A 26748-nucleotide genomic window follows, 5' to 3' on the forward strand; every position below is an offset into this window, starting at 1 on the left:
TAAGACTGCTCACCTAATCTGAATTCGTAAAAGTTACGTATGCAGAAAGGTCAAACATACACATCTAGTACCTTTGTAACCCACTCCTGTTTTTCTGGTTCATCAGATCCACCTGGTCCTCCATCCAACCCCAGAATTACAGAAACTACAAAAACCACAGCCACCTTTGCCTGGGGCCGACCACACTATGATGGTGGCCTTGAAGTAGATGGATATACTGTTGAATATAAAAAAGAGGGGCTTGATGACTGGGAGATAGCGACAGAGTACCCACTGAAAGTTAATGAGTATGTTATTGGTAAACTTCAAAAAGGAGGCAAATACCAATTCAGAGTCTTCGCAATAAACTCAGAGGGAGTTGGCGAGCCTGCAGAGGTTGAGAAAGTGACTGAACTGGTGGACCAGGAGACGGTGCCAGACTATGAGCTTGATGCGGAACTCAGGAGAACCCTGGTGGTCAGGTGCCGTGCTTCAATCCGTCTATTTGTTCCCATCAGAGGTCGTCCTGTTCCTGAAGTAACCTGGAGCAAAGATGATACCAACCTGAAACAACGTGCACATATAGACACCACAGAGTCCTACACTCTACTGGTTATTCCTGACTGCACCAGATACGATGCTGGAAAGTATAACCTCTGTCTGGAGAACGTTGCTGGAAAGAAGACTGGTTTTGTTAATGTGAAAGTTCTGGATACACCAGGACCACCAGTCAACCTAAAACCTAGAGAGATCACTAAGAACAGCATCACCCTCCAGTGGGAAATCCCCATAATTGATGGTGGATCTAAGATTCACAACTACGTTGTTGAAAAGAGAGAGGCCACCAAGAAGGCCTACACAGTGCTTAGCACCACATGGCAGAAGTGTTCCTTCAAGATTCCAGACCTTGAGGAGGGAGCTTACTACTACTTCCGTGTAACTGCTGAGAATGACCTGGGCATAGGTCAGCCAGCTGAAACCCCTGAACCGATAAGGGTGTCCCAGGCCCCCTCTGCACCAGAGAACTTGTATGTCACAGATGTAACAGCTGATAGTGCTAGTCTTGCATGGACCAAGCCCCTGCATGATGGTGGTAGCTTGATCACCGGATATGTAATTGAGGCCCAGAAGAAGGACACTGACCAGTGGGTTCATATGACCACAATCAAGGCTCTGGATTACACTGTCACAGATCTGATTTCAGGCGCAGAGTATATCTTCCGTATAATAGCTGTTAATGCATCAGGCAGGAGTGACCCCCGTGAGAGCAGGCCTGCCATCATCAAAGAGCAGACTTCTGCTCCTTCCTTTGACCTGCGTGGAGTCTACCAGAAGACAGTCATTGCCAAGGCAGGGGACCGGGTCAAGGTTGAGATTCCAGTGCTCGGCAAACCAAGGCCTGTGGTTTCCTGGAAGAAGGGAGACACAGTGCTAAAAGAGACACAAAGGATCAACACTGAAACCACAGCAACATCAACTATTCTCAACATCAATGAGATCAAGAGAACTGATGGAGGCGAGTATTCCATGACTGGAAAGAATATGCTGGGTACAGTGACTGAGGTTATCACAGTCCTAGTCCATGACATCCCAGGTCCTCCCACTGGTCCCATCAAACTGGAGGAGGTCTCATGTGATTATGTTCTCATGTCCTGGGAGGCACCAGAGAATGATGGAGGCGTTCCCATCAACAACTACATTGTGGAAATGCGGGAGACTATCGGTACTTCCTGGGTGGAGCTAGCAGCTACAGTAATTCGCACCACATTTAAGGCAGCCCGACTCAACACTGGAACCCAATATCAGTTCCGTGTCAAGGCCCAGAACAGATATGGCATTGGACCATCCATTATCTCTGAACCAGTGGTGGCTGCCTATCCATTTGATGTACCAGGCCAGCCAGGCATTCCTGTGGTTACATCTTTCAACAAGGATGCAATGACTCTGAGTTGGAATGAACCTTCCTCCGATGGAGGTAGTGCTATCCTGGGATATCATGTGGATAGAAAAGAGAAAAACAGCATTCTGTGGCAGAGGATCAACAAAGCTCTTGTTGTTGGAAATATCTTCAAATCATCAGGCCTTGTTGATGGAATTGCATATGAGCACCGTGTTACTGCTGAAAACATGGCTGGTCTCAGCAAACCAAGCAAACCTTCTGAGCCGATGTATGCTCTGGACCCAGTCGACTCACCAGGCAGGCCTGTAGCACTTAATATCACCAGACACGAGGTGACAGTGTCATGGACCAAACCAGAGGGAGATGGTGGATTTTCCATCACTGGATACACAGTAGAGAGGAGAGAAATGCCCAATGGACGCTGGCTCAAGGCCAACTTCAACAACATCCTGGAAACAGTCTACACAGTCAGTGGTCTGACAGAAGATGCAACTTATGAATTCCGTGTGATTGCTAGAAACTCAGCTGGTGCTGTAAGTGCGCCATCCCCGTCATCAGAGGCAATCACATGCAGAGATGACATTGAAGAGCCCAGACTTGATGTTGATTCATCATATAGCAGCAGTGTTGTTGTCATGGCCGGTGAGGTGTTCAAGCTGGAGGCCAATGTGACTGGCAGGCCAATCCCGTCGCTGGTATGGACCAAGGAAGGAAAGGAGCTTGAGGATACAGCCAAGATAGAGATAAAGACATCTGACTTCCACACAACTCTAACAAACAAAGATTCCCTGCGGAGGGATGGAGGTACTTTTACTCTGACTGCCAGCAATCCTGGTGGCTTTGCCAAGTTTGCATTCAATGTCAAGGTGCTTGACAGACCTGGACCACCAGACTCCCTCAGTGTTACTGACGTCACAGCCGAGAAATGTGTCCTTAACTGGCTGCATCCAACACATGATGGTGGTGCCAAGATTGAGTACTTTATCATTCAGAGGCGTGAGACCAGCCGATTGGCATGGACAAATGTGGCCACAGACCTTCAGGCAAACAGGTTCAAGGTCACTAAACTTCTGAAGGGCAATGAGTACATCTTCAGAGTCATGGCTGTTAACAAGTATGGCGTGGGTGAACCTCTTGAGTCTGAACCTGTCATCTGTGCCAACCCCTATGTCCCCAGTGACGCACCACAGCAGCCTGAAGTCACCACCATTACCAAGGACTCCATGGTCGTCTGCTGGGAGCGCCCAGAACACGATGGAGGCAGCAGACTTAATACCTACATAATTGAGAGACGGGATAAGACTGGCCTGCGCTGGGTGAAGTGCAACAAGAGGACTGTAACTGATCTGCGATTCAAGGTCTCTGGTCTCACAGTAGGACATGAGTATGAATTCAGAGTTTTTGCTGAGAACAATGCTGGTTTAAGCCAGCCTAGTCCTTCCAGTCCATTCTACAAGGCCGAAGACACCATTTTCCAGCCTGGACCTCCAGGGAACCCTAGAGTGCTGGACACAACCAAGTCCTCAATCACTCTTGCCTGGAACAAGCCTGTCTATGATGGTGGTTCTGAAATCACTGGATACATTGTAGAGACCTGCCTGCCTGATGAGGATGAATGGACAATTCACACACCCAGGAAAGGATGGACAGCCACTTCTTTCACCATCACCAACTTGAAGGAAAACCAAGAGTACAAAATAAACATCTGTGCCACTAACTGTGAAGGAGTTGGAGAACCTGCTGCTGTTCCTGGAACTCCCAAGGCTGAAGACAGACTGCTTCCTCCAGAAATTGAACTTGGAGCAGAGCTGCGTAAGGTGGTCTGCATCAGAGCCTGTAGCACACTCAGACTCTTTGTCCCTATTAAGGGCAGACCAGCACCTGAAGTAAAATGGGCAAGAGAGCATGGAGAATCCCTGGACAAAGCTATTATTGAAATCACTTCATCATTCACCAGTCTTCAGATAGAAAATGTTGACAAGTTTGATGGAGGCAAATACATGGTGACTGTAGAGAATGCCTCAGGAAGCAAGACTGCTTTTGTGAATGTCAGGGTGCTAGATACACCTGGAGCACCTCAGAATCTGATCATTAAGGAGATCACAAGAGATTCAGTGTCCCTTGTTTGGGATGCACCTCTGATTGATGGTGGCTCCAGAGTCCGCAGCTACATAGTGGAGAAGCGTGAGTCAACCAGAATGGCTTACTCAACAGTCTGTTCCAGTTGCCATAAATCTAGTTGGAAAATTGGAGGCCTAGAGGAAGGAAAGATGTACTCCTTCAGAATCCTGGCTGAGAATGAATTTGGCATAGGTCTTCCAGTGGAGACTCTTGAACCAATTAAAGTATCAGAGAAGCCCCTGCCACCAGGCAAAGTGTCCCTTCTTGAAGTTACCAGCACTAACGTCACACTAACTTGGGAAAAGCCTGACCATGATGGTGGTAGCAGAATCACAGGTTATATTGTTGAGATGCAAAGTAAAGGTAGTGAGAAATGGACCCAGGTCATGGTGGTCAAGACCAACGAGGCTCTTGTAACTGGCCTTACACATGGAGAGGAGTACATGTTCCGTGTCTCAGCCACCAATGAAAAGGGAGTTAGTGACCCACGTGCTCTCAGTATGCCTGTGGTGGCTAAAGACCTGGTCATCTCACCAACCTTCAAACTTATGTTTAGCGCATTCAGTGTACTAGCAGGAGATGACCTCAAGATAGACGTACCATATGCTGCTTGTCCTAAGGCTACAGCGACATGGCTCAAAGACGGCGTTGCTCTCAAGGAGACAACCAGAGTTAATGCTGAAGCCACAGACAAACACCTTCTTCTGGTTATTAAGGAGGCTTGCAGAGATGACGTGGGCACATACACTATCAAACTGGTCAACACAGCCGGAGAGGCATCTACAGACATTAGTGTTCTTGTTTTAGATAAGCCTGGTCCTCCAACTGGCCCAATTAAGTTGGATGATGTCACTGCTGATAGTGTGGTCCTGTCCTGGAATCCACCAGAGTATGACGGTGGTTGCACCATCAACAATTACATTGTTGAGAAAAGAGACACATCTACCACTAACTGGCAAATTGTGTCAGCCACAGTGGCCAGAACCACTATCAAGGCAGCCCGTCTGAAGACTGGATCTGAGTACCAGTTTAGGATTGCTGCAGAGAATAGATATGGCAAGTCCTCATGCCTGCTTTCTGAAACCATTATTGCTCAGTATCCATTTGAGGTTCCAAGCCAACCACGTTCTGTTGTGGTCCAGTCAGCCACCAAAGAGAGCATGGTGGTTGTGTGGGAGAAACCCAGCAATGATGGTGGAAGCAAAATTCTTGGCTACCACTTAGAACTCAAAGAGAAAAACAGTATACTGTGGGTGAAACAGAACAAACAAATTATCCCAGAGACCAGATTCAAGGTTGTTGGCCTTGAGGAGGGTATTGAATATGAATTCAGAATCTATGCTGAGAACATTGTTGGCCTTAGTAAAGCCAGCAAACTGAGTGAAATGCAAGTAGCCAGAGATCCTTGTGACAGACCTGGAAAACCAGAGGCTGTCATTGTTACCAGAAACAAGGTGGCACTCAGATGGACCAAACCTGAGTATGATGGTGGCATCAAGATCACAGGCTATGTGGTGGAGAGGAAGAAGGGAACTGGTCGCTGGATGAAGGCCAGTTTCGCCAACATTCTTGAAACTGAATTTGTTGTCACAGGCCTTACTGAAGATCAGATTTATGAGTTCCGGATCATTGCTAGGAATGCAGCAGGTGTCTTTAGCCTGCCCTCTGACTCTACTGGAGCCATAACTGCCAAGGATGAGGTAGATCCACCCAAAATTGACTTGGAAGCTAAATACTCCCAAGCTGTGGTGGTAAATGCTGGCGAGACATTCAGGCTTGAGGCTGGTATCTATGGAAAACCTGTTCCCACAGTACACTGGATGAAAGAGGGCCAAGAGATTACCGAAGCAGCTCGTGTAGAGCTTAAGAACACAGACTTTACAGCTTGTCTGATTGTTAAAGAAGCCATCCGTGTTGATGGAGGTCAGTACACTTTGCTGGTAAAGAATGTTGGAGGAGAGAAATCTGTCCCCATTAATGTCAAGGTCCTGGACAGACCAGGTCCACCTGAGGGTCCCATCTCCATCTATGGTGTCACCAATGAGAAATGCTCAATTTCCTGGAAATCTCCCTTGCAAGACGGAGGCAGTGATGTTTCTCATTACATTGTTGAGAGGAGGGAAACCAGTCGACTGGTTTGGACTGTAGTTGAACCAAAAGTTCAGACGCTGAACCTGAAGATCACAAAACTTCTTCCGGGTAATGAGTACATCTTCAGGGTGATTCCAGTCAACAAGTATGGAGTTGGTGAGCCTCTGGAATCTGAGCCGATGATTGCCAGAAATCCATTTGTCACTCCCAGCCCACCAACAGAGATAGAAGTCTCCACAATCACTAAAGACTCCATGGTAGTGACCTGGGAGAGACCAGCTAATGATGGTGGCAGCCCCATCCAGGGATACATTGTTGAGAAACGTGACAAAGATGGTGTGAGATGGACTAGGTGCAACAAGCGCACATTGTGTGAGCTGCGCTTCAGAGTAACAGGACTCCTAGAGAACCACAGCTATGAATTCAGAGTTGCTGCTGAGAATGCTGCAGGTGTTGGCACACCTAGTGCAGCAACAGTATACTACAAGGCATTGGATCCTATCTTCAAATCAGGCCCACCAAACAATCCCAAGGTGGTGGACACATCTAGGTCCACTGTTTCTTTGACATGGGGCAAACCCATCTATGATGGTGACTGTGAGATTCAGGCTTACATTGTTGAGGCCTGCGATACTGCATCTGATGAGTGGTTTATGTGCACTCCTCCCACTGGAATAACAGACACTAAGTTTACAGTGAAAAGACTTCTGGAGAAGCATGAGTACCAATTCAGAGTATGTGCCATCAACAAAGTTGGTGTTGGTGAACATGCTGATTTTCCAGGAAAGATTGTTCTGGAAGAGAAGCTTGAGGCTCCTGATCTTGACCTGGATGCTGATATGAGAAAGATGATCAACATTAGAGCAGCAAGCACTCTCAGGCTGTTTGTTCCTGTGAGAGGTCGTCCAGCACCTGAGGTGAAATGGGGCAAGGCTGAGGGCGAGATTAAGGAGACTGCCCAGATTGACAATACAGGCAACTATGCTTCACTTGTCATTGAGAATGTTGACCGTTTTGACAGTGGCAAGTACACCCTGACAGCAGAGAATGCCAGTGGAGTGAAGTCAGTATTCATCAGTGTCAGAGTCCTGGACTCACCTAGTCCACCAGTTAACTTCATAGTGAAAGAGATTACCAAGAATTCTGTCACTCTTACATGGGAGCCTCCACTTCTGGATGGTGGCTCAAAGATTAAGCATTACATTGTTGAGAAGCGTGAAAGCACCAGAAAGGTTTACTCTCCCATCACCACTTGCAACAGGATGTCATGGAAAGTTGAACCTCTTCCAGAGGGTGGAATCTTCTTCTTCAGAGTCTTGGCTGAGAATGAATATGGTGTGGGTCTCCCTGCTAAAACCTTAGACCCAATTAAGATATCTGAGAAACCTCAGCCACCTGGTAAAGTCAGTGTTCTTGACGTCACTTGCAGCTCTGTAACTCTCGCCTGGGAGAAGCCTGTACACGATGGTGGCAGCAGGATCAGTCACTATGAAGTTGAACTGGCAACGAAGGACAGTGAAGCTTGGTCTGTGTGTGCTAGTGTAAAGGCAGTGGAAACTGTAGTGACAAACTTACTTAAGGGAGAGGAGTACCAGTTCAGAGTTGTTGCTGTCAATAGCAAGGGCAGAAGTGACCACAGACAACTGGCTCAGTCGGTTGTAGCAAAGGACCTGGTGATTGAGCCTGCTCTTAGACCCAAAGTAAGCACCTACAGTGTCCAAGTGGGCTATGACCTCAAGATTGAGGTTCCATTTGCTGGTCATCCAAAGCCAACCATCACTTGGACCAAGGACGGAGCTGCCCTTAAGCAGACCACCAGAGTCAATGTTACTGAGTCAGCACACCACACCACTCTCACTATAAAGGATGCCACCAAAGAGGATGGAGGCATGTACAGCATCAATATTGCCAATACCCTGGGTTCCAAGGATGCTACTATTGAGGTGATCACCCTTGACAAACCAGGCCCACCAACAGGCCCAGTTAAGGTGGAGGACGTCAGTGCTGATAGTATGACACTCAGCTGGGAACCTCCTACATATACAGGTGGATGCCCAATTTCCAACTATGTGGTGGAGAAGAGAGACACAACCACAACCAACTGGGTGGTCGTTTCTGCCACTGTAGCCAGAACCACGCTGAAAGTGGGAAATCTGAAGACAGGTGCAGAATACCAGTTCAGAATCTATGCTGAGAATAGATATGGAAAGAGTTATGCAATTGATTCAGCACCTGTTCTGGCACAATATCCATTCCAGGAGCCTGGCCCACCAGGAACACCATTTGTGTCTTCATACACCAAAGATTATATGGTGGTTGAGTGGCACAAACCCCCATCTGATGGAGGCAGTTCCATCTTGGGCTACCATCTGGAGAGGAAAGAAAAGAACAGCATCCTCTGGACTAAGATCAACAAAATGCTCATCCAAGACTGCAGGTTCAAATCTACTCCTCTTGAGGAAGGCATTGAGTATGAGTACAGAGTCTATGCTGAGAATATTGTTGGAATTGGAAAATGCAGCAAAGTCTCAGAAGTTTATGTAGCCCGTGACCCATGTGATCCTCCAGGCTGTCCTGAGGCTTTGATTGTGACCAGGCACTCTGTGAAGCTGAGGTGGACTCCTCCACAGTACGATGGAGGAAGCTTAGTTACTGGCTATGTAGTTGAGAAACGTAACCTTCCTGAAGGAAAGTGGATGAAGGCTAGCTTTGCAAATGTCATTGAACACGAATTCACAGTTACTGGCCTGACAGAAGACAATAAATATGACTTCAGAGTTATTGCAAGAAATGCAGCTGGTGCTGTCAGCAAACCCTCTGAGAGCACAGGATCTATCACAGCCAAGGATGAAGTTGAACCACCTAAGTGTGAAACGGATCCTATGTACAACCAAACCATTATTATCAGTGCAGGGGAGACTTTCAGTCTGGAGGCCAGTGTAGAGGGAAAGCCAGTCCCCACAGCTCAGTGGTTCAAAGGAAATGTTGAGGTTGAAAACTCAGCAAGAGCTGAGATCAAAAACACAGATTTCAAGGCTTTGCTCGTTGTGAAGGATGCCATCAGAGTGGATGGTGGACAGTACACACTGGTTCTGACTAATGTGGCAGGAAGTAAAACTGTCCCATTCAGTGTAAAAGTCCTGGACAGACCAGGACCCGCAGAGGGACCTCTTACTGTCAGCAACGTCACTGAAGAGAAGTGCTCACTGTCATGGCTACCACCCAGGCACGACGGAGGAGCTAGCATTTCTCACTATGTTATTCAGAAGAGAGAAACAAGCCGCCTGGCATGGACTGTGGTCTCTGGTGACTGTGGTGCTACCATGTTCAAGGTTACCAAACTGCTGAAGGGCAATGAGTACATCTTCAGAGTCATGGCTGTCAACAAATATGGCGTGGGTGAGCCTCTTGAATCAGTGCCAGTTATCATGAGAAATCCATTTGTTCCTCCTGGCGCACCCAAGGAGCTCGAAATCACTAACATTACCAGAGATTCAATGACTGTCTGCTGGAACCGCCCCGAGACCACTGGAGGCAGTGAGATTGTTGGTTACATTGTTGAGAAGAGAGACAGAGCTGGAGTAAGGTGGACCAAGTGCAACAAACGCAGAGTGACAGACTTGCGTTTCAGAGCAACAGGACTGACTGAGGACCATGAATATGAATTCAGGGTATCTGCTGAGAATAATGCCGGGGTGGGTCAGCCAAGCCCAGCTACACCCTACCTGAAAGCCTGTGACCCCACCTTCGAACCCGGCTGTCCCACCAATGCTCATGTGGTTGACACAAATAAAGACTCAGTTAGTCTGGCCTGGCATAGGCCCATCTATGATGGTGGTTGTGAAATTCAAGGATACACTGTGGAAATTACCAAGGCGGATGAGGAGGAGTGGGCCATATGCACTCCACCCTCTGGAGTTAATGCTCTCAAGTTTACCATCACCAAGTTGATAGAGCACCAGGAATACAAGGTACGCATATGTGCCATGAATAAGCTGGGTGTTGGTGAGCCCACTGAGATCCCAGGTGTTGTGAAACCTATGGATAAGATTGATCCTCCCGAAGTGATTCTTGATTCAGAGCTTAGGAAGGGAATAGTTGTCCGTGCAGGAGCCTCAATGAGAATCTGCATTCCATTCAAGGGACTTCCTACTCCTGAGATCAGCTGGGCAAAGGAAGATGGAGAACTGCCCAGTAAAGTTCAGATAGACACAGGTGAAGATTATACACAGCTCTCTGTTGACATCTGTGACAAATTTGATGCTGGAAAATACATCCTCAACTTGGTAAACAGTGCTGGTACCAAATCAGCATTTGTCTCTGTTAAAGTTCTTGACACCCCAGGGGCCCCACTGAATCTAGTAGTAAAAGACATTAAGAGGGAAAGTGTCACTCTGACCTGGGAGCCTCCATCTATTGATGGTGGTTCAAGAATCACGAATTACCTGGTTGAAAAGCGTGAATCCACAAGGAAGGTTTACTCTAATGTGGACAACAAATGTACAAAGACAAGCTACCGCATCACTGGCCTCACTGAGGGAAATATCTACTACTTCAGAGTCTTAGCAGAGAATGAGTTTGGTGTGGGTCAGGCTGCTGAGACAGTGGACTCAGTTAAGACCTCTGAGCCTCCTCTCCCTGTGGGTAAGGTCACTTTGACTGAAGTTACCAAAACAACTGCTTCACTCTCCTGGGAGAAGCCAGTCCATGATGGAGGCAGCAGGATCAGTGGCTACTACATTGAGATGCAGCCTGTGGGCTCAGAGGAATGGGTGGTGGCCGCCACAACCAAAGCCTGTGAGGGCACCGTCACAGGCCTCAGCGCAGGACATGAGTACCTCTTTAGAGTGTCAGCTTTCAATGACAAGGGCAAGAGTGATCACAGGTCTCTGGCTGCACCAGTCACTGCTAAGGATCTTACTATTGAACCCAGATTCAAGATGACATTTAATACTTACAGTTTACAACATGGTGAGGATCTGAAGATTGAGATTCCAGTGATCGGACGCCCTATTCCCAAGGTCGAATGGAAGAAGGATGGCCAAGCTCTTAAGGAGACAACCAGACTTAATGTATCTAGTACACCATCATCTACTAAGCTGTGCATCAAGGAAGCAAATAGGGAAGACTCTGGTAAATATACTTTGACAGCCACCAGCAGTATCGGAACAGCTACAGAGGAGATTACTGTTATTATTCTTGAAAAGCCTGGCCCACCCACAGGCCCTGTGAAGATTGAGGAGGTGAGCTCTAATTTTGTCACTCTGTCCTGGGAGCCACCAGAGTATACTGGAGGCTGTCAGATTAATAACTATATCGTGGAAAAGAGGGACACCACTTCAACAGCATGGCAGATTGTGTCTGCTACAATTGCCAGGACAACCATCAAAGTCACAAATTTGAGGACTGGAGTTGAATATCAATTCAGAGTTTCTTCTGAGAATAGATATGGAAAGAGTTCTGCAATTGTCTCTCCAAATGTTATTGCTCAGTATCCATTCACTGAGCCTGCTGCGCCAGGAACACCAGTTGTTTCTGCTGCAACCAAAGATAACATGGTAGTTGAATGGAAAGTTCCCACCAACAATGGAGGCAGTCCCATCATAGGCTATCACCTTGAGAGGAAGGAGAAAAACAGCCTGTTGTGGACTAAACTCAATAAGCTTCTAATCCCAGAGACACGTTTCAAGACTACAGAGCTGGAAGAGGGCATTGAGTATGAATTCAGAGTTTATGCTGAGAACATTGCTGGCCTCAGTCCAGTTAGCAAAGTCTCTGAGAGCACAGTAGCCAGAGATCCCTGTGACCCACCAGGCCCTCCTGAGGCTATCGAAATCACTAGAAACCATGTCACGCTCCGATGGACCAGGCCCCAGTATGATGGAGGCAGTGCTATTACTGGCTATGTAATTGAGAGGAAGAAGCATCCAGATACCCGCTGGATGAAGGCCACCTTCACCAACATCATTGATACCCAGTTCACACTGCCTTATCTGACAGAGGACTGCATTTATGAATTCAGAGTCATTGCCAGAAATGCTGCTGGCATTTTCAGCCGTCCTTCTCAGGGCACAGGAGCAATTACTGCCAAAGATGAAATTGAGGCTCCCGAAGCCACCTTGGATTCTAAATTCAAGGATCTCACTGTTGTTAATGCTGGTGAGACATTTGTCATTGATGCAGACTACACTGGCAAACCACTGCCAGAGGTTATTTGGTTAAAGGAAGGAAAGGAGATTGACAAAACCACACCAAGGATGGAAATCAAGACCACACTCACACGTACTATCCTGACAGTCAAGGATTGCATCAGAGTGGATGGTGGCCACTTTGTTCTCAAACTTGTCAATGTGGGAGGAGTTAAGATGATCCCAGTTAATGTTAAAGTTTTAGATAGACCCGGTCCTCCAGATGGCCCTCTAGAAGTCAAGGGGGTCACAGCTGAGAAATGTTATCTACACTGGAACCATCCCTCACATGATGGTGGAGCTAGCATCTCTCATTACATCATTGAGAAGAGAGAGACCAGTCGTTTGTCATGGACTGTGGTTGAGCCCAAGATCCAGGCCATCAGCTACAAAATCACAAAACTGTTGCCTGGCAATGAATATATCTTCAGAGTCACTGCTGTAAATAAATACGGTGTTGGTGAGCCTTTGGAATCTGAACCTGTTATTGCTCGTAACCCTTTCACCACTCCCAGTGCCCCCTCTGCCCTGGAGGCCAGTGCTATCACAAGGGACTCCATGGTGCTTACCTGGGAGAGACCAGAGAATAATGGAGGATCTGAGATTGAAGGATATATCCTTGAAAAACGTGATAAAGATGGCATCAGATGGTCTAAGTGCAACAAGAAGAGACTGAGTGACCTGAGATTCAGATGTGCGGGTCTCATAGAAGGCCATTCTTATGAATTCAGGGTCTCAGCAGAAAATGCTGCTGGTGTAGGAAAGCCTAGCGCACCAACTCCATACATCAAGGCCTGTGATGCCATTTATCCACCAGGACCTCCAAGTAACCCCAAAGTCACAGACCATTCAAGCACCACAGTCTCTTTGTCCTGGACCAGACCTATCTATGATGGTGGAGCACAGATCAGTGGATATGTTGTTGAAATGAAGGAGGCAGCAGATGATGAATGGATCACCTGCACACCATATACTGGTGTCCAGGTCACTCACTACACTGTAAAGAAACTGAAGGAGAATGCAGAATATAACTTCCGCATCTGTGCTGTTAACTGTGAGGGAGTAGGAGAGCATGTTGATCTGCCTGGGTCCGTGGTCGCTGCAGAAAAGCTTGAGGCCCCTGAAATTGAACTAGATGCTGACCTGAGGAAGATGGTCAATGTTCGTGCCACTGCCACCTTGCGTCTGTTTGTGACGATCAGAGGAAAGCCAGAGCCTGAGGTCAGATGGTCAAAGGCTGATGGCACTCTGAATGAGCGTGCCCAGATTGAAGTCACAAGCTCTTACACAATGCTGGTGATTGAGAATGTTGACAGATTTGACACTGGCAAATATGTGCTGACCCTTGAGAATCTCAGTGGCTCTAAATCAGCCTTCATCAATGTCAGAGTTCTGGACTCCCCAAGCGCTCCTACCAACCTTGAGGTTAAGGATGTGAAAAGAAATTCTGTTTCTCTCTCCTGGGAACCTCCTCTAATTGATGGTGGGGCAAAGATATCACACTATATTGTGGAGAAGAGAGAGCAGAAGAGGATGGCTTTCACCAGTGTGTGCACCAACTGTGTGAGGAACTCATACATTATTTCTGACCTGCAGGAGGGAGGCCGATATTACTTCCGAGTGTTGGCTGTGAATGAGCTGGGAGTAGGTCTGCCTGCCTCCACAGATCAAGTCAAGGTGTCTGAGGCTCCTTTGCCTCCTGGTAAGGTTGTCCTGGTTGACGTGTCTCGCCATACTGTCACCCTTTCCTGGGAGAAACCAGATTATGATGGAGGCAGCAAAATTACAAAATATATTGTTGAAATGCAGCCCAAGGGAGATGACAAATGGACTGTATGCAGTGAAGTCAAAGCACTGGAAGCTACAATTGATGGACTCACAACTGGAGAGGAATACGCTTTCAGGGTGATTGCTGTTAATGATAAGGGCAAGAGTGATGCTAAGCCTCTGGCTGCCCCTGTAGTGGTGAAGGACATCACAGTGGCTCCCATTATCAACCTGTTGTTCAACACGTACAGTGTAAAAGCAGGGGATGACTTAAAGATTGATGTTCCCATCAAAGGCAGACCTCAGCCTGAGGTGTCCTGGAAGAAGGATGGCCATTCACTTAAGCAGACAACTAGGGTCAATGTTCTTACTTCCAAGACATCATCCAAGATTTTAATCAAGGATGCAACCAAGGAAGATGCTGGAAAGTATGAGATTACCCTGACTAACTCAGTTGGCACTAAGACAGCTGACATATCTGTTATAATCTTGGACAAACCTGGCCCACCCAGCAACATTAAGATGGATGAGGTGAGTGCTGACTTCATCTCTCTGTCTTGGGATCCTCCAACCTATACTGGTGGATGCCAGATCAACAACTATGTGGTGGAGAAGAGAGACACTACAACAACTACGTGGCAGATTGTCTCAGCCACAGTAGCCAGGACATCAATTAAAGTGTCTCATCTTAATCAGGGAACAGAGTACCAGTTCCGTATTGCTGCTGAAAACCGTTATGGCAAGAGTCATGCCATTGACTCTGCTCCTGTTGTTGCTCAGTATCCCTTCGAACCTCCTGGTCCTCCAACCAACCTACATGTTTCCCATGCCACCAAATATGGCATGCTTGTGGTATGGGGCAGACCTGCCACTGATGGTGGAAGCCCAGTTACTGGTTATCACATTGAATGCAAAGAACATAGCAGCATCCTGTGGACCAAGGTCAACAGAGGTCTACTGGCTGAGAACCAGTTTAAGATGACTGGCGTTGAAGAAGGTTTGCAGTATCAGTTCAGAGTCTATGCTGAGAATATTGCTGGCATTGGTCCATGCTCCAAGGCCAGTGATGCCGTGGCAGCCAGGGATCCATGTGAATCTCCACATAACCTCAGAGTCACCAACATTACCAGGACCTCAGTGTCTCTCTTCTGGGACAAGCCAGAGTATGATGGTGGAGTGAAGATTACTGGCTACATTGTTGAGTGTAAAGAACTTCCCAATGGCCGCTGGCTGAAGTGTAATTTCACCAATCTGCAAGACACTTACTTTGATGTCACAGGCCTCACGGAAGATGTCCAATATGACTTCCATGTTATTGCTAGGAATTCTGCAGAGCTGTTGAGTGCTCCCTCAGAGAACACTGGTCCTGTCACGGTCAAGGATGATGTGGACCCCCCCACTATTATCCTGGATGACAAGTTCAGACAGCTGGTTGTCATGAAGGCTGGAGAGATCATTAGAATTGATGCTGAAATTACAGGCCGTCCACTACCAGTTGTCTCATGGTCTAAGGATGGGAAGGAAATTGAGGCAAAGGCCAGATATGAAATCACCTCCACCAATTTCACAACCACACTGATTGTCAGAGACGTTATCAGAAGGGACTCTGGCCAGTATATCCTGACCCTGCACAATGTGGCAGGAACCAGATCTATGGCTATCAACTGTAAGGTTCTGGATAGACCTGGTCCTGCCTCAGGTCCTTTGGCAGTGTCTGGCCTCACTGCAGAGAAATGCACCATAGCATGGGGACCCCCTCAGGAGAATGGTGGTGCTGAAATCATGCATTACATTGTCGAGAAACGTGAGACCAGTCGCCTTGCCTGGACACTTGTCTATGGTGACATGAAAGCAACCACTTGTAAAGTGACCAAGCTACTCAAAGGAAATGAGTACATCTTCAGAGTCAGGGGAGTCAACAAATATGGGGATGGTGAGCCCCTGGAGAGTGAACCAACAAAGGCCATGGATCCATTCACTGTGCCTGCAGCTCCCGCTAATGTCCAGGTCACTTCAGTTACTAGTGAGGCAATGACAATCTGTTGGGAAAGGCCAGTGTCTGATGGTGGCAGCAGTATTTCTGGCTATGTCATTGAAAAGCGAGAGAAGACTGGCCTCCGCTGGTGTCGTGTCAACAAGAAACCTGTTTATGACCTCAGAGTCAAAGCCTCACACCTTCGTGATGGCTGTGAGTATGAGTACAGAGTTTTTGCAGAGAACTCTGCTGGTCTCAGTGCTCCCAGTGTCCCTTGCCCACTCACCAAGGCTGAAGACCCACAGTTCTTACCCTCACCTCCTGCTAAGCCTAAGATCATTGACTCTACGAAGACTACAGTCACCCTGTCATGGAACAAGCCGCTCTTTGATGGTGGATCACCTGTGACTGGTTATAGAGTAGAATACAGGAATACTTTGGATGATGAATGGATTGTTGGAGTCCAGAACACCAAGAACACAGAGTTTACAGTGGTAAAATTGACACCTGGTGCTGAATATGTGTTTGTTGTGAAGTCCATTAACAAGATTGGAGTCAGTGAGCCCAGTCCTGAGTCAGACAAACAGCTTGCCAAAGAAAGAGAGGAGGAACCAGTCTTTGACATCAGCAATGAGATGAGGAAGACTCTTATTGTGAAAGATGGCAGCTCATTCACAATGACAGTGCCCTTCAGAGGAAAACCCATCCCCACTGTTACATGGACTAAACCTGATGTTGACCTTAGAGTTCGTGCTGCCATTGACACCACAGACACATTCACTTCCATCACCTTAGAGAAAGCAACTCGCAACGACTCTGGCAAATACACCATCACCTTGTCCAGTGTTGCTGGAACTTCCTCTTTGACACTCAATGTCAGAGTCCTGGACTCCCCTGGAGCTCCTGCCAATGTAGAGGTCAAAGACGTGACCAAGACCTCTGCTACTGTAACCTGGGACACTCCTGACAATGAGGGAGGAGGACCAGTCAAGAACTATCTTATTGATTTCCGTGAGGCAAGCAAGAAAGGTTGGACCAGGTTGACTGACACATGCCACAGACTGACATACAAGGTGACAGACCTGCAGGAGGGAGGAGTCTATTACTTCAGAGTGACAGGCGAGAATGAATATGGTGTTGGTGTTTCTGCTGAGACCAAAGAAGGAACCAAGATCACAGGTATTGAATTTTGATATCTAAAACATTACTGATTATTGTAAATACAACAGATAATATGTGGTTATTTCAATTAAACACACTGTCTTCTTTCTCCAGAAAAACCAAGCCCACCACCGAAGCTGGGTGCAACTGATGTGACCAAGGAGAGTGTGACCCTAGCCTGGGCTAAACCAGAACAAGATGGAGGCAGCCGAATCACAGGCTACCTGGTGGAAGCTATGGAGAAAGGCCAGGAGAAGTGGGTTAAGTGTGGTGTAACTAAGTCCATCCACTTTACAGTTTCTGGACTGAGGGAGAATGCGGAGTACTTCTTCAGAGTCAGAGCTGAGAACCTTGCTGGATTTAGTGATATTAAGGAAATGCTCACTCCTGTAGCCCTCAAAGACCAAGTTGGTAAGTTACAGACTCATTAGACTTATTAAGTTCTAGACCATATTCATTATGTATTTTTGTATATAACCACGAGACCCAGGTGAAATTACACATTCTATAACTCTCTTACTTACTTCTTTACCCTAGATCCTCCCGAGATCAACATGAAGGACTTCCCCCACAACACAGTGTATGTTAGAGCCGGCTCCACCCTCAAGTGTGAGATTCCACTGACAGGCCGTCCTTTGCCTAAAGTCAGCCTGTCCAAGGATAATGTACTGCTCAAATCAACAATGAGGTTCAACTCTGAAGTCACCCCTGACAGCATCAAGATCACTTTGCGCGAGAGCATTGCTGGAGACTCAGGACGTTATGATATCATTGCCTCTAACTCCAGTGGAACAGCCAAGTCTTTTGTAAACATTGTGGTTCTGGACCGCCCCAGTGCCCCGGTAGGACCTGTGGAGTTCTTTGAGGTCACAGAAGAGAGCCTAAGTCTGACGTGGCTCCCACCAGCATATGATGGTGGCAGCCCCATCACCAACTACATCATTCAGAAGAGAGAAACAACAACCGCCAACTGGATGGATGTCTCTTCTGCTGTGGCCCGCTGCACCATGAAGATCATGAAGCTTACCACTGGTCTGGAGTACCAGTTCAGAGTCAGGGCTGAGAACAGATATGGCATCAGCGAGCACATTGACTCACCAACTGTCTCTGTCAACCTTCCTTACAGTAAGTGGTCTTTGTTTTGTTTATCTAATTTCTTTTCACATTTAATATTTTTGCTGCTATGTTTTTCACAATGAACATATCTCAATGAACACCTTTCAACTCTTACAATTACAGCAATTCCCGATGCTCCATCGACCCCAGAGATTACTGCTGTAACCAGGGAGACCATCACTGTTGCCTGGAAGGAGCCCAAGTCAGATGGTGGCAGCCATGTGTTTGGTTACCATCTCCAGATGAAAGACAAGAATAGCATCCTTTGGCAGAGAGTCAACAAAATGGTGATCCGTGCTACACACTTCAAAGTCGCCAACATCAACGCTGGACTCATTTATGAATTCAAGGTGGCAGCAGAGAATGCTGCTGGAATCAGTGCCTTCAGCAAGATTTCTGATGCAGTGCTGGCTATTGATGCCTGTGGTGAGTGTAATATCAGAAACAATGGGTTTTACTTCTTAGCAACAGTTGTCTTAAGTGTCTAATGAATTCTCACTCTCTGTTCTTGCAGAGGCACCTGTCAACTTGCGCATCAATGACATCACCAAGAACTCCATTAGCCTAGTCTGGCAGAAGCCCAACTATGATGGTGGATCCCCAATCACTGGCTACATGATTGAGAAGAGAGAGGGTGTTAATGCCAAGTGGTCTAAGGCCCACCTCAGCAATATCACAGATACCCGCTTCACTGTGACTGGCCTTACCCAGGATGAAACCTATGAGTTTAGAGCCATGGCCAAGAATGCTGTTGGATCAGTAAGCAACCCATCCATAACCGCTGGACCGGCCACATGCATTGACACCTACGGTAGGTCTCTTCAGTATTTTTCAGCATTTTATTTATTTTATTCGCTTATTTTATTTTTTATTTTTTTACATTATAACTCACAAAATGAACACATTAGATGTTGACTCTTTGGCCTTTCCTCTAGCACTAATGTTTTTGTGAAACTGGATATCATATTTGTCGTTTTGAACATTCATAGCAGATACCTCATTGTCACATGTTCTATCATTTATGATGATCCATCAGATTTAGCACTCACCTGCCCGTTTTTTGGTTTCTCATCCAGGTGCCCCAGAGATTGAAATACCTCAGGAGTATCTTAACGAGGTCAAGTACAGGGCTGAGTCTAATGTGGAGCTCAAGTTTAATATCACAGCCAAACCTGCTCCTACTATTGAGTGGTTTAAAGATGGCAGAGAGCTTAAGCCCTCTGCCCAGCTCTCTTTCAAACACACATTTGAATCCACCAGTTTGTTCCTGAGGGACACAACTCGTCTGAATTCTGGAACCTATGAGGTCAAGGTGAAGAACTCTTTGGGATCTGCATCTGGCATTGTCAGGCTGCTCATTCAAGGTATTCAGATATTATTTCAAGACTATTTATGACAGTAATGATGTTATATACAGTATAGGATCTAACATATGTCCCTCCTCTATCCAGACAAGCCAGGCCCCCCTGATGGAGAGATTCAGTTTAAGAAGGTGACAGCTGACAACATCACTATCATGTGGTCCCCACCTGCTGATGAGGGTGGTGCTATGGTGACACATTACATTGTGGAAAAGAGGGAGACCAGCAGGGTCATGTGGTCTATTGTCTCAGAGAAACTGGTAGACTGCATTGTTAATGTGCCCAGACTCATTTCGGGCAATGAGTACATCTTCAGAGTCCGTGGAGTCAACAAGTATGGCATTGGAGACCCATTGGAATCTCAGCCTATAATTGCCAAGAATGCATTTGGTAAGCAAACTGAATAATCTCACTATCATTCATCACAGCTGCTGTGCAAAAAAGAGTTGATTATTAGCTTGGAAAGCATTGACATATTGTTTATGCACACAGGTATAGAAACACTGAATGAATATAGAAACATAGCACTTTTTGTTTTATCTAACCTGATCATTTTGATTTCATATAGTTCCTCCTAGCGAGCCATCCAAGCCTAAAGTGAGTATGATCACTAAGTCCACCATGACAGTGACCTGGGAAAGACCAGCTTTGGATGGAGGCAGTGACATTGATGGCTACTACCTGGAGAAGAGGGAGAAGAAGAGTTTGCAATGGTTCAAGGTTTGCTTACTGGCCTGTTTCTTTTATCTTTAATTTATTTTTAAGTGTAAAAGAGGCAAAACCAATAACTGCCATTTTCAAGTACCATAACATCCATTTTTTTGTCCAGGTTTTGAAGGGCACCATCAGAGACACCAGGCAGAAAGTCACCAGCCTTGTGGAGAACAATGAGTATCAGTACAGAGTTTGTGCTATCAACAAGGCTGGAGCAGGAAACTACTCTGAGGCTTCTGACCTATACAAGGCCTACGACCCCATCGGTATACTTACAATTTGCCCTTCGTGGTATTCCCATGCCACCATTTTAGGAATTTCTTTGGAATACTTTTACTGTTATGTCTTCACATGACAAAATACCTCTTTGTCTTCTCCAGATTTGCCTGGTGAGCCATCCAAGCTGCGTGTGGTTGACTCCACAAAGACTTCCATCACCCTTGGCTGGGAGAAGCCTGTTTATGATGGTGGCAGTGAAATCACACACTACATTTTGGACCAGATGACGCCAGAGGAGAAAGAATGGGTGACTATAAACCCACAGGTCGAGGCCTGTGAGTATGTGGTGTCCCACCTGAAACCTGGACACTACTACTACTTCAGAGTCTCCGCTGTCAACTGCAAGGGCAAAGGAGAAGACATCAAAATGTACCAGCCTGTGCAAGCCAAAGATATCTTGGGTTTGTATACATATATACCCCTTTGTGGCATTGACACTGTATATGAAAACATATTGATAATAAGCATGATAAGAGTTCATTATAGGATTAAAAAGGCAATTTTTTATAATTTTTATGACTTCATGTTTTTGTCATTTAATGTTATACTGACAAATTATCTTTTGATGGCTTATTATTACATTCGATTATTTATTCTTTTCCTGGTCTTTTCCCTTTTCCACTACTCTCCAACAGAGGAGGCAGATTTGGACCTGGACATTCCCATGACAACCCAGTACACAGCCAAGGCTGGCCGTGATCTGGTAGTGTTTATCCCCCTGAAGGGACGCCCAGCACCCAATGTCACGTGGCGTCGTGACGACCGCAACATGGCTGGTGACAATCGCTACACTATTAACAGCACTGAGCAAGCCACAACGCTTCTCATCCCCAAGATCACCCGTGATGATTGCGGCAAGTACTTGCTGGAGATTGAGAATGGCGTAGGAGAACCAAAGATAATTACAGTTTCCCTGAAGGTTCTGGACAGTCCTTCCACCTGCCAAAAACTGATGATCAAGAACGTGACAAGAGGAAAACTGACACTCAGCTGGGAGGCTCCTCGTATTGATGGTGGTTCCCCTGTGACTAATTACATTGTCGAGAAGAAGGCCTCCACCATGAAGGCATACCAAGTGATCACCAATGAGTGTCCAAACACATCTTACAAGGTGTCTGGACTTGAGGAGGATACTGCATACTTCTTCCGTGTGTCAGCTGAAAACGAGTATGGTGTGGGCGACACTTGTGAGACCACTGAGCCTGTTAGACCCACAGAAACTCCAGGAGCTGTTAAAGACCTGGTGATGCTGGACTCCACAAAGACCTCTGTTACTTTGCAGTGGACAAGACCTGACCATGATGGTGGCAGCCACATCACTGAATACATAATTGAGAAGAGAAGCAAGGAAGATCCCAACTGGACTTTTGGTGCCTCATGCAAGCGCTTAAGCTGTGAGGTGAAAGGACTCAAGGAGAATGCTGTCATGGACTTCAGAGTGTTTGCCAAGAATGAGAAGGGGAACAGTGACTTCTCTCAGATTGGTCCAATCACAGTGGTGGACTTCCATATTCCACCTGAGGCCAAGCTTAATGACTATCCCAATGGAGAGCTTGCCGTTCGTATTGGTCAGAAAATCCACATTGAGTTGCCATTCAAGGGCAAACCAAGACCTGCAATCAGTTGGCTGAAGGATAACTTGCCTCTGAAGGAAAGTGATAGGGTTCGCTTTAGGACCACTGACAACAAGACTTCAGTTACAGTCAGAGGAGCCAAGAAGGAGCATGCCGGCCAGTACACTTTGGTTCTGGACAACAGAGTTGTCAAGAACTACTTTGACATCAATGTGATCACTCAGGGACCTCCCACAGCACCTGTTGGTCCCGTCCGCTTTGATGAAATTAAAGCCCAAAGTATCATCATCTCCTGGGATGAGCCAAAGGAAGACGGAGGTGGTGAGATCACCTGCTACAGTGTGGAGAAACGTGAAACCTCCCAGGCCAACTGGAAGATGGTCTGCTCCAGCGTTGTCAGGACCAGCTTCAAGATTCCCAACCTGGTCAAGGGAACTCACTACCAGTTCAGAGTCCGCGCTGAGAATAAATACGGAGTCAGCGAACCACTCTGCTCCTCTGAAATTGTTGCCCAGCACCAGTACAAACCTCCGGGCCCTGCTGGAAAGCCAGTGGCCTTTAACGTCACCAGTGATGGTATGACCATCAGGTGGGAGGCCCCTGGCTTTGATGGAGGATCCCCGATTTTGGGCTACCATGTTGAGAAGAAGGACAGAAACAGCCTCATGTGGCAGAAGGTGAACTCCACCATCATTTCCAACAAAGAGTACAGGATCATTGGTCTTATTGAGGGCCTGGAGTACTCCTTCAGAGTCTACGCTGAGAACAACGCTGGACTCAGTCCTGTCAGTGAACAAAGCAAACATGCCCTTGCTATCTCCCCTGTTGGTAAGTGCATGCTAAATACTACCTCTATCTGTGTGAGGAATAGCTTTATCCTGTTTATACAGTGCAGAAAAAAGGTCTGCATGACATGTTCAGACTTTCAAAGATTGGAAGCAACCTGCAAGCTATTTTGATTAAGATTTGGTTTATTTCTTCTTGATTCTACAATCAAACACCTTAAATTGTTTATTTTTCTTCTCAATCAGATCCACCTGGCACCCCTGTCTGTATCGATGTGACTAGAGACTCTGTCACCCTGCAGTGGGAGATCCCCAAAAAGGATGGTGGAAGCAAAATTGTGGCCTACAGTGTGGAGAGGCGCCAGGGTAGAGGCAAATGGCTGCGGTGCAACTTCACTGATATCAGCGAGACCCAGTTCACAGTGACTGGCTTGTCCGCCGGGGACAGATTTGAGTTCAGAGTGATTGCCAGGAATGCTGTTGGCACAGTCAGTCCACCATCTAACTCATCTGGATACATTATGACCATGGATTCGAGCAGTAAGTTATTTCAAATTACTTAAAAGAAATGTATAGACAAATTATTATGAACAAATAATAGGTTTCTTTGATTGTCCTGATTCCTCATTTGGTCAAACTTGCATCTTTCCATCCCCAGTTGCTCCTGAGATTGAGTGGTCTCCTGACCAGGTTTCCACCCTGAGGGCTGGAGAGAATGTTAAGCTTGCTTGCAGCATCACTGGACGTCCTGTTCCCCAGGTTATCTGGTATAAGGATGGCAAAGAGATTGACAAGAGGACCATGATAGACATTGAGCTTACCGTTGGAATAGGCATGAGCAGTCTTTTTATCCGTGATGCTGATAGGAAACACCGTGGCATCTACACTGTAGAGGCCAAGAACGGCTCCGGTACCAAGAAGGCTGATGTCAACGTCAGAGTACAAGGTTGGTAAACGTTTTGTTGCAATATCTTCTTATGATGTACAATATGAACATTCTTTTAACTTGTTTCTATTAATATTTAAGTTCACAAATGCATGGCACCTTATGTAAATCTCACAATTTCCTACCATATTTTAAGTAACTTCTCTATTTTATGTTTAACGACAGATACCCCTGGACCTGTTGAAGGTCCCATCCGTTTTACTGGCATTACAGCTGAGAAGTGCACCGTGTGGTGGAACCCACCAGAGAATGACGGCTGCGCCGCCATCACTCACTATGTGGTGGAAAAGAGGGAGACATCCAGAATCTCTTGGGCCTTGGTCACCTCCAAATGTGAAGCCTGTTCTTTCAATGCCACCAATCTCATCAAGGGCAATGAGTACCAGTTCAGAATCTCTGCTGTCAACAAGTTTGGTGTTGGCAAACCACTGGACTCTGATCCTGTCATTGCACAGATGCAATATAGTAAGTAGAGTCACTCAGGTATTATCTGTTGTCTATTGTCTGTCATGTTGAACAAACCTTAAAAATGTAACCCTGATCTTGTGCACGTACATGTTAAACATTATAATAACTATGTTTTCTGCTCTCCCCCGTCAGCTGTGCCTGATGCCCCGGGTACCCCAGATTCTACACATGTTACTGGAAACAGCATCACCGTGTGCTGGACCAGGCCAAGATCAGATGGAGGCAACGAGATTAAACATTACATTCTGGAGAGGAGAGAAAAGAAGAGTTTGCGCTGGGTGAAGGTTTCCTCCAAGAGGCCCATCACTGAGCTGAGACATCGTGTCACCAACCTTACTGAGGGCAATGAGTATGAGTTCCGCGTCCTGGCAGAAAATGGTGCTGGCATCGGACCAGCCAGCAGTACCTCCAGGCTCTTCAAATGCAAGGAACCAACCAGTACTCCCAGTGCCCCCACAGTAATCAAGGTAAGATTGCAGAAACAATGTACAGAATAAAAACCATGTGTGCAGAATGATTGAGGTAAATCTGCTATGCTCTTTTTTTGTCTATCAGGTCATTGACTCCACTAAATCCTCAGTCACCCTGGAATGGACTAAGCCAGTCTTTGATGGTGGTTTGGAAATTATTGGCTACAATATCGACATGTGCAAGGCCAGTCTGGAGGAGTGGCACAGAGTCAATGACCAGATTTGCATCGACACAAAGTACACTGCTAAGGGCCTGGTGCCTGGAGAGCTCTACAAGTTCAGGGTCAGTGCTGTGAATGGATCTGGACAGGGCGAAGCCTCAGTGACAGTCGCCGCTGTTCAGGCTCTAGACAGACTTGCATCTCCTGAGATTGACATTGATGCCAGTTTCAAGCAGACTCACATTGTGAAGAACGGCGGCACAGTCACTCTCCAAATTGCCTTCCGTGGCAAACCAGCTCCTCTTGCTACCTGGTCTAAGGTAGATGGTGAGCTGCCTGTCATGGCCGATGTCAACACCACAGACAACTCCTCTACTCTGACTATCGAGGGTTGCACTAGGTATGAGGCTGGCAAATACACCTTGTCTCTGGAGAACAACTGCGGGCGCAAGTCTGTTACATTCACTGTCAAAGTTCTGGACACACCTGGACCTCCAGGAGCCATCTCTTTCAAAGACGTTACCCGTGGAGCCTTAACAATGATGTGGGATGCCCCAACTACTGACGGTGGATCCCGAATCCAGCACTACATTGTGGACAAGCGCGAGGCCAGCCGCCTAGCATGGCAGGAGGTCAGCACCAAGTGCTCTCGCCAGATCATCAGGGTAACTGGTTTGGATATTGGCGTGCCATATCTCTTCAGGGTGATTGCCGTTAACCAGTATGGCCAGGGCGAACCTCATGAGATGACAGAACCCGTCACTGCCACAGAAGAACCCGCACCACCCAAGAGAGTAAATGTTGTTGACACTTCCAGCTCCACAGCCTCCCTGGTATGGCTGAAACCCGAGCATGATGGAGGCAGCCGCATCAGAGGCTACATTGTCGAGTCCAGAGTTAAAGGTACTGACACCTGGGTTGTTTATGGAGAGACCAAGTCCCTCAAGATGCTGGTAGAGGGTTTACTTGAGAACACAGAGTACGACTTTAGAGTCAGGGCCAAGAATGATGCTGGAATCAGTGAGCCACAGGGCACCTTAAGCTCTGTGGTCATTAAGGAGCCTCGCATTGAACCGACTGCTGATCTTAGTGGCATCACCAACCAGCTTATTACCTGCAAATTATCTAACACCTTCACAATCGAAATACCCATCAGTGGCAAGCCTGCACCCAAAGTCACCTGGAAGCTAGAAGAGATGAAGCTGAAGGAGACTGACAGAGTCTTGATCAGAACCACAAAGGAGACAACCACGCTTATAGTGAGAGAAAGCAAGAGAAGTGACAGTGGTAAATACTACCTGATCCTAGAGAATGCTGCTGGTGTGAAGACGTTCACCGTGACCGTTGTGGTCGTTGGTAGACCAAGTCAACCCATAGGTCCTGTGCAAATTTCTGGAGTCTCCTCAGAGTCCTGCACCCTGTCCTGGTCCGAGTCCGCTGATGATGGCGGCACTGAAATCACCAATTACATTGTGGAAAAACGAGAGTCTGGCCATGCCTCCTGGCACGTGGTAAATTCCAGTGTGAAGAGAACCACCATCAAAGTGACTCATCTTACCAAGTATATGGAGTACACCTTCAGAGTGTGTGCGGAGAACAAATTTGGAGTCAGCAAGTCCATTGAGTCTGCTCCTGTTGTCATTCAGCATCCATATAGTAAGTTCTGTTTAACAGTTATACAAGTAAATGCAA

General features: G+C 46.8%; 1 protein-coding gene across 1 annotated transcript in view; it reads left to right on the top strand.

The window, feature by feature from the left end:
- LOC104936443 (titin) overlaps nucleotides 1-26748 on the top strand; it is a 195555-nt gene that overhangs the window by 151374 nt on the left and 17433 nt on the right. Inside the window, exons 211-226 of the mRNA XM_027290741.1 lie at nucleotides 107-17200; nucleotides 17297-17593; nucleotides 17720-18307; nucleotides 18422-18724; nucleotides 18813-19109; nucleotides 19375-19662; nucleotides 19750-20049; nucleotides 20228-20379; nucleotides 20489-20639; nucleotides 20754-21053; nucleotides 21288-23054; nucleotides 23258-23551; nucleotides 23670-23957; nucleotides 24123-24422; nucleotides 24558-24892; nucleotides 24981-26712. Of these exons, the coding sequence (XP_027146542.1) occupies nucleotides 107-17200; nucleotides 17297-17593; nucleotides 17720-18307; nucleotides 18422-18724; nucleotides 18813-19109; nucleotides 19375-19662; nucleotides 19750-20049; nucleotides 20228-20379; nucleotides 20489-20639; nucleotides 20754-21053; nucleotides 21288-23054; nucleotides 23258-23551; nucleotides 23670-23957; nucleotides 24123-24422; nucleotides 24558-24892; nucleotides 24981-26712 (24486 nt within the window). The remainder of the gene's footprint in view (nucleotides 1-106; nucleotides 17201-17296; nucleotides 17594-17719; nucleotides 18308-18421; nucleotides 18725-18812; nucleotides 19110-19374; nucleotides 19663-19749; nucleotides 20050-20227; nucleotides 20380-20488; nucleotides 20640-20753; nucleotides 21054-21287; nucleotides 23055-23257; nucleotides 23552-23669; nucleotides 23958-24122; nucleotides 24423-24557; nucleotides 24893-24980; nucleotides 26713-26748) is intronic.

Source organism: Larimichthys crocea, chromosome XVIII (assembly GCF_000972845.2).
Source record: "Larimichthys crocea isolate SSNF chromosome XVIII, L_crocea_2.0, whole genome shotgun sequence".
Lineage (NCBI taxonomy): Eukaryota > Metazoa > Chordata > Actinopteri > Sciaenidae > Larimichthys > Larimichthys crocea.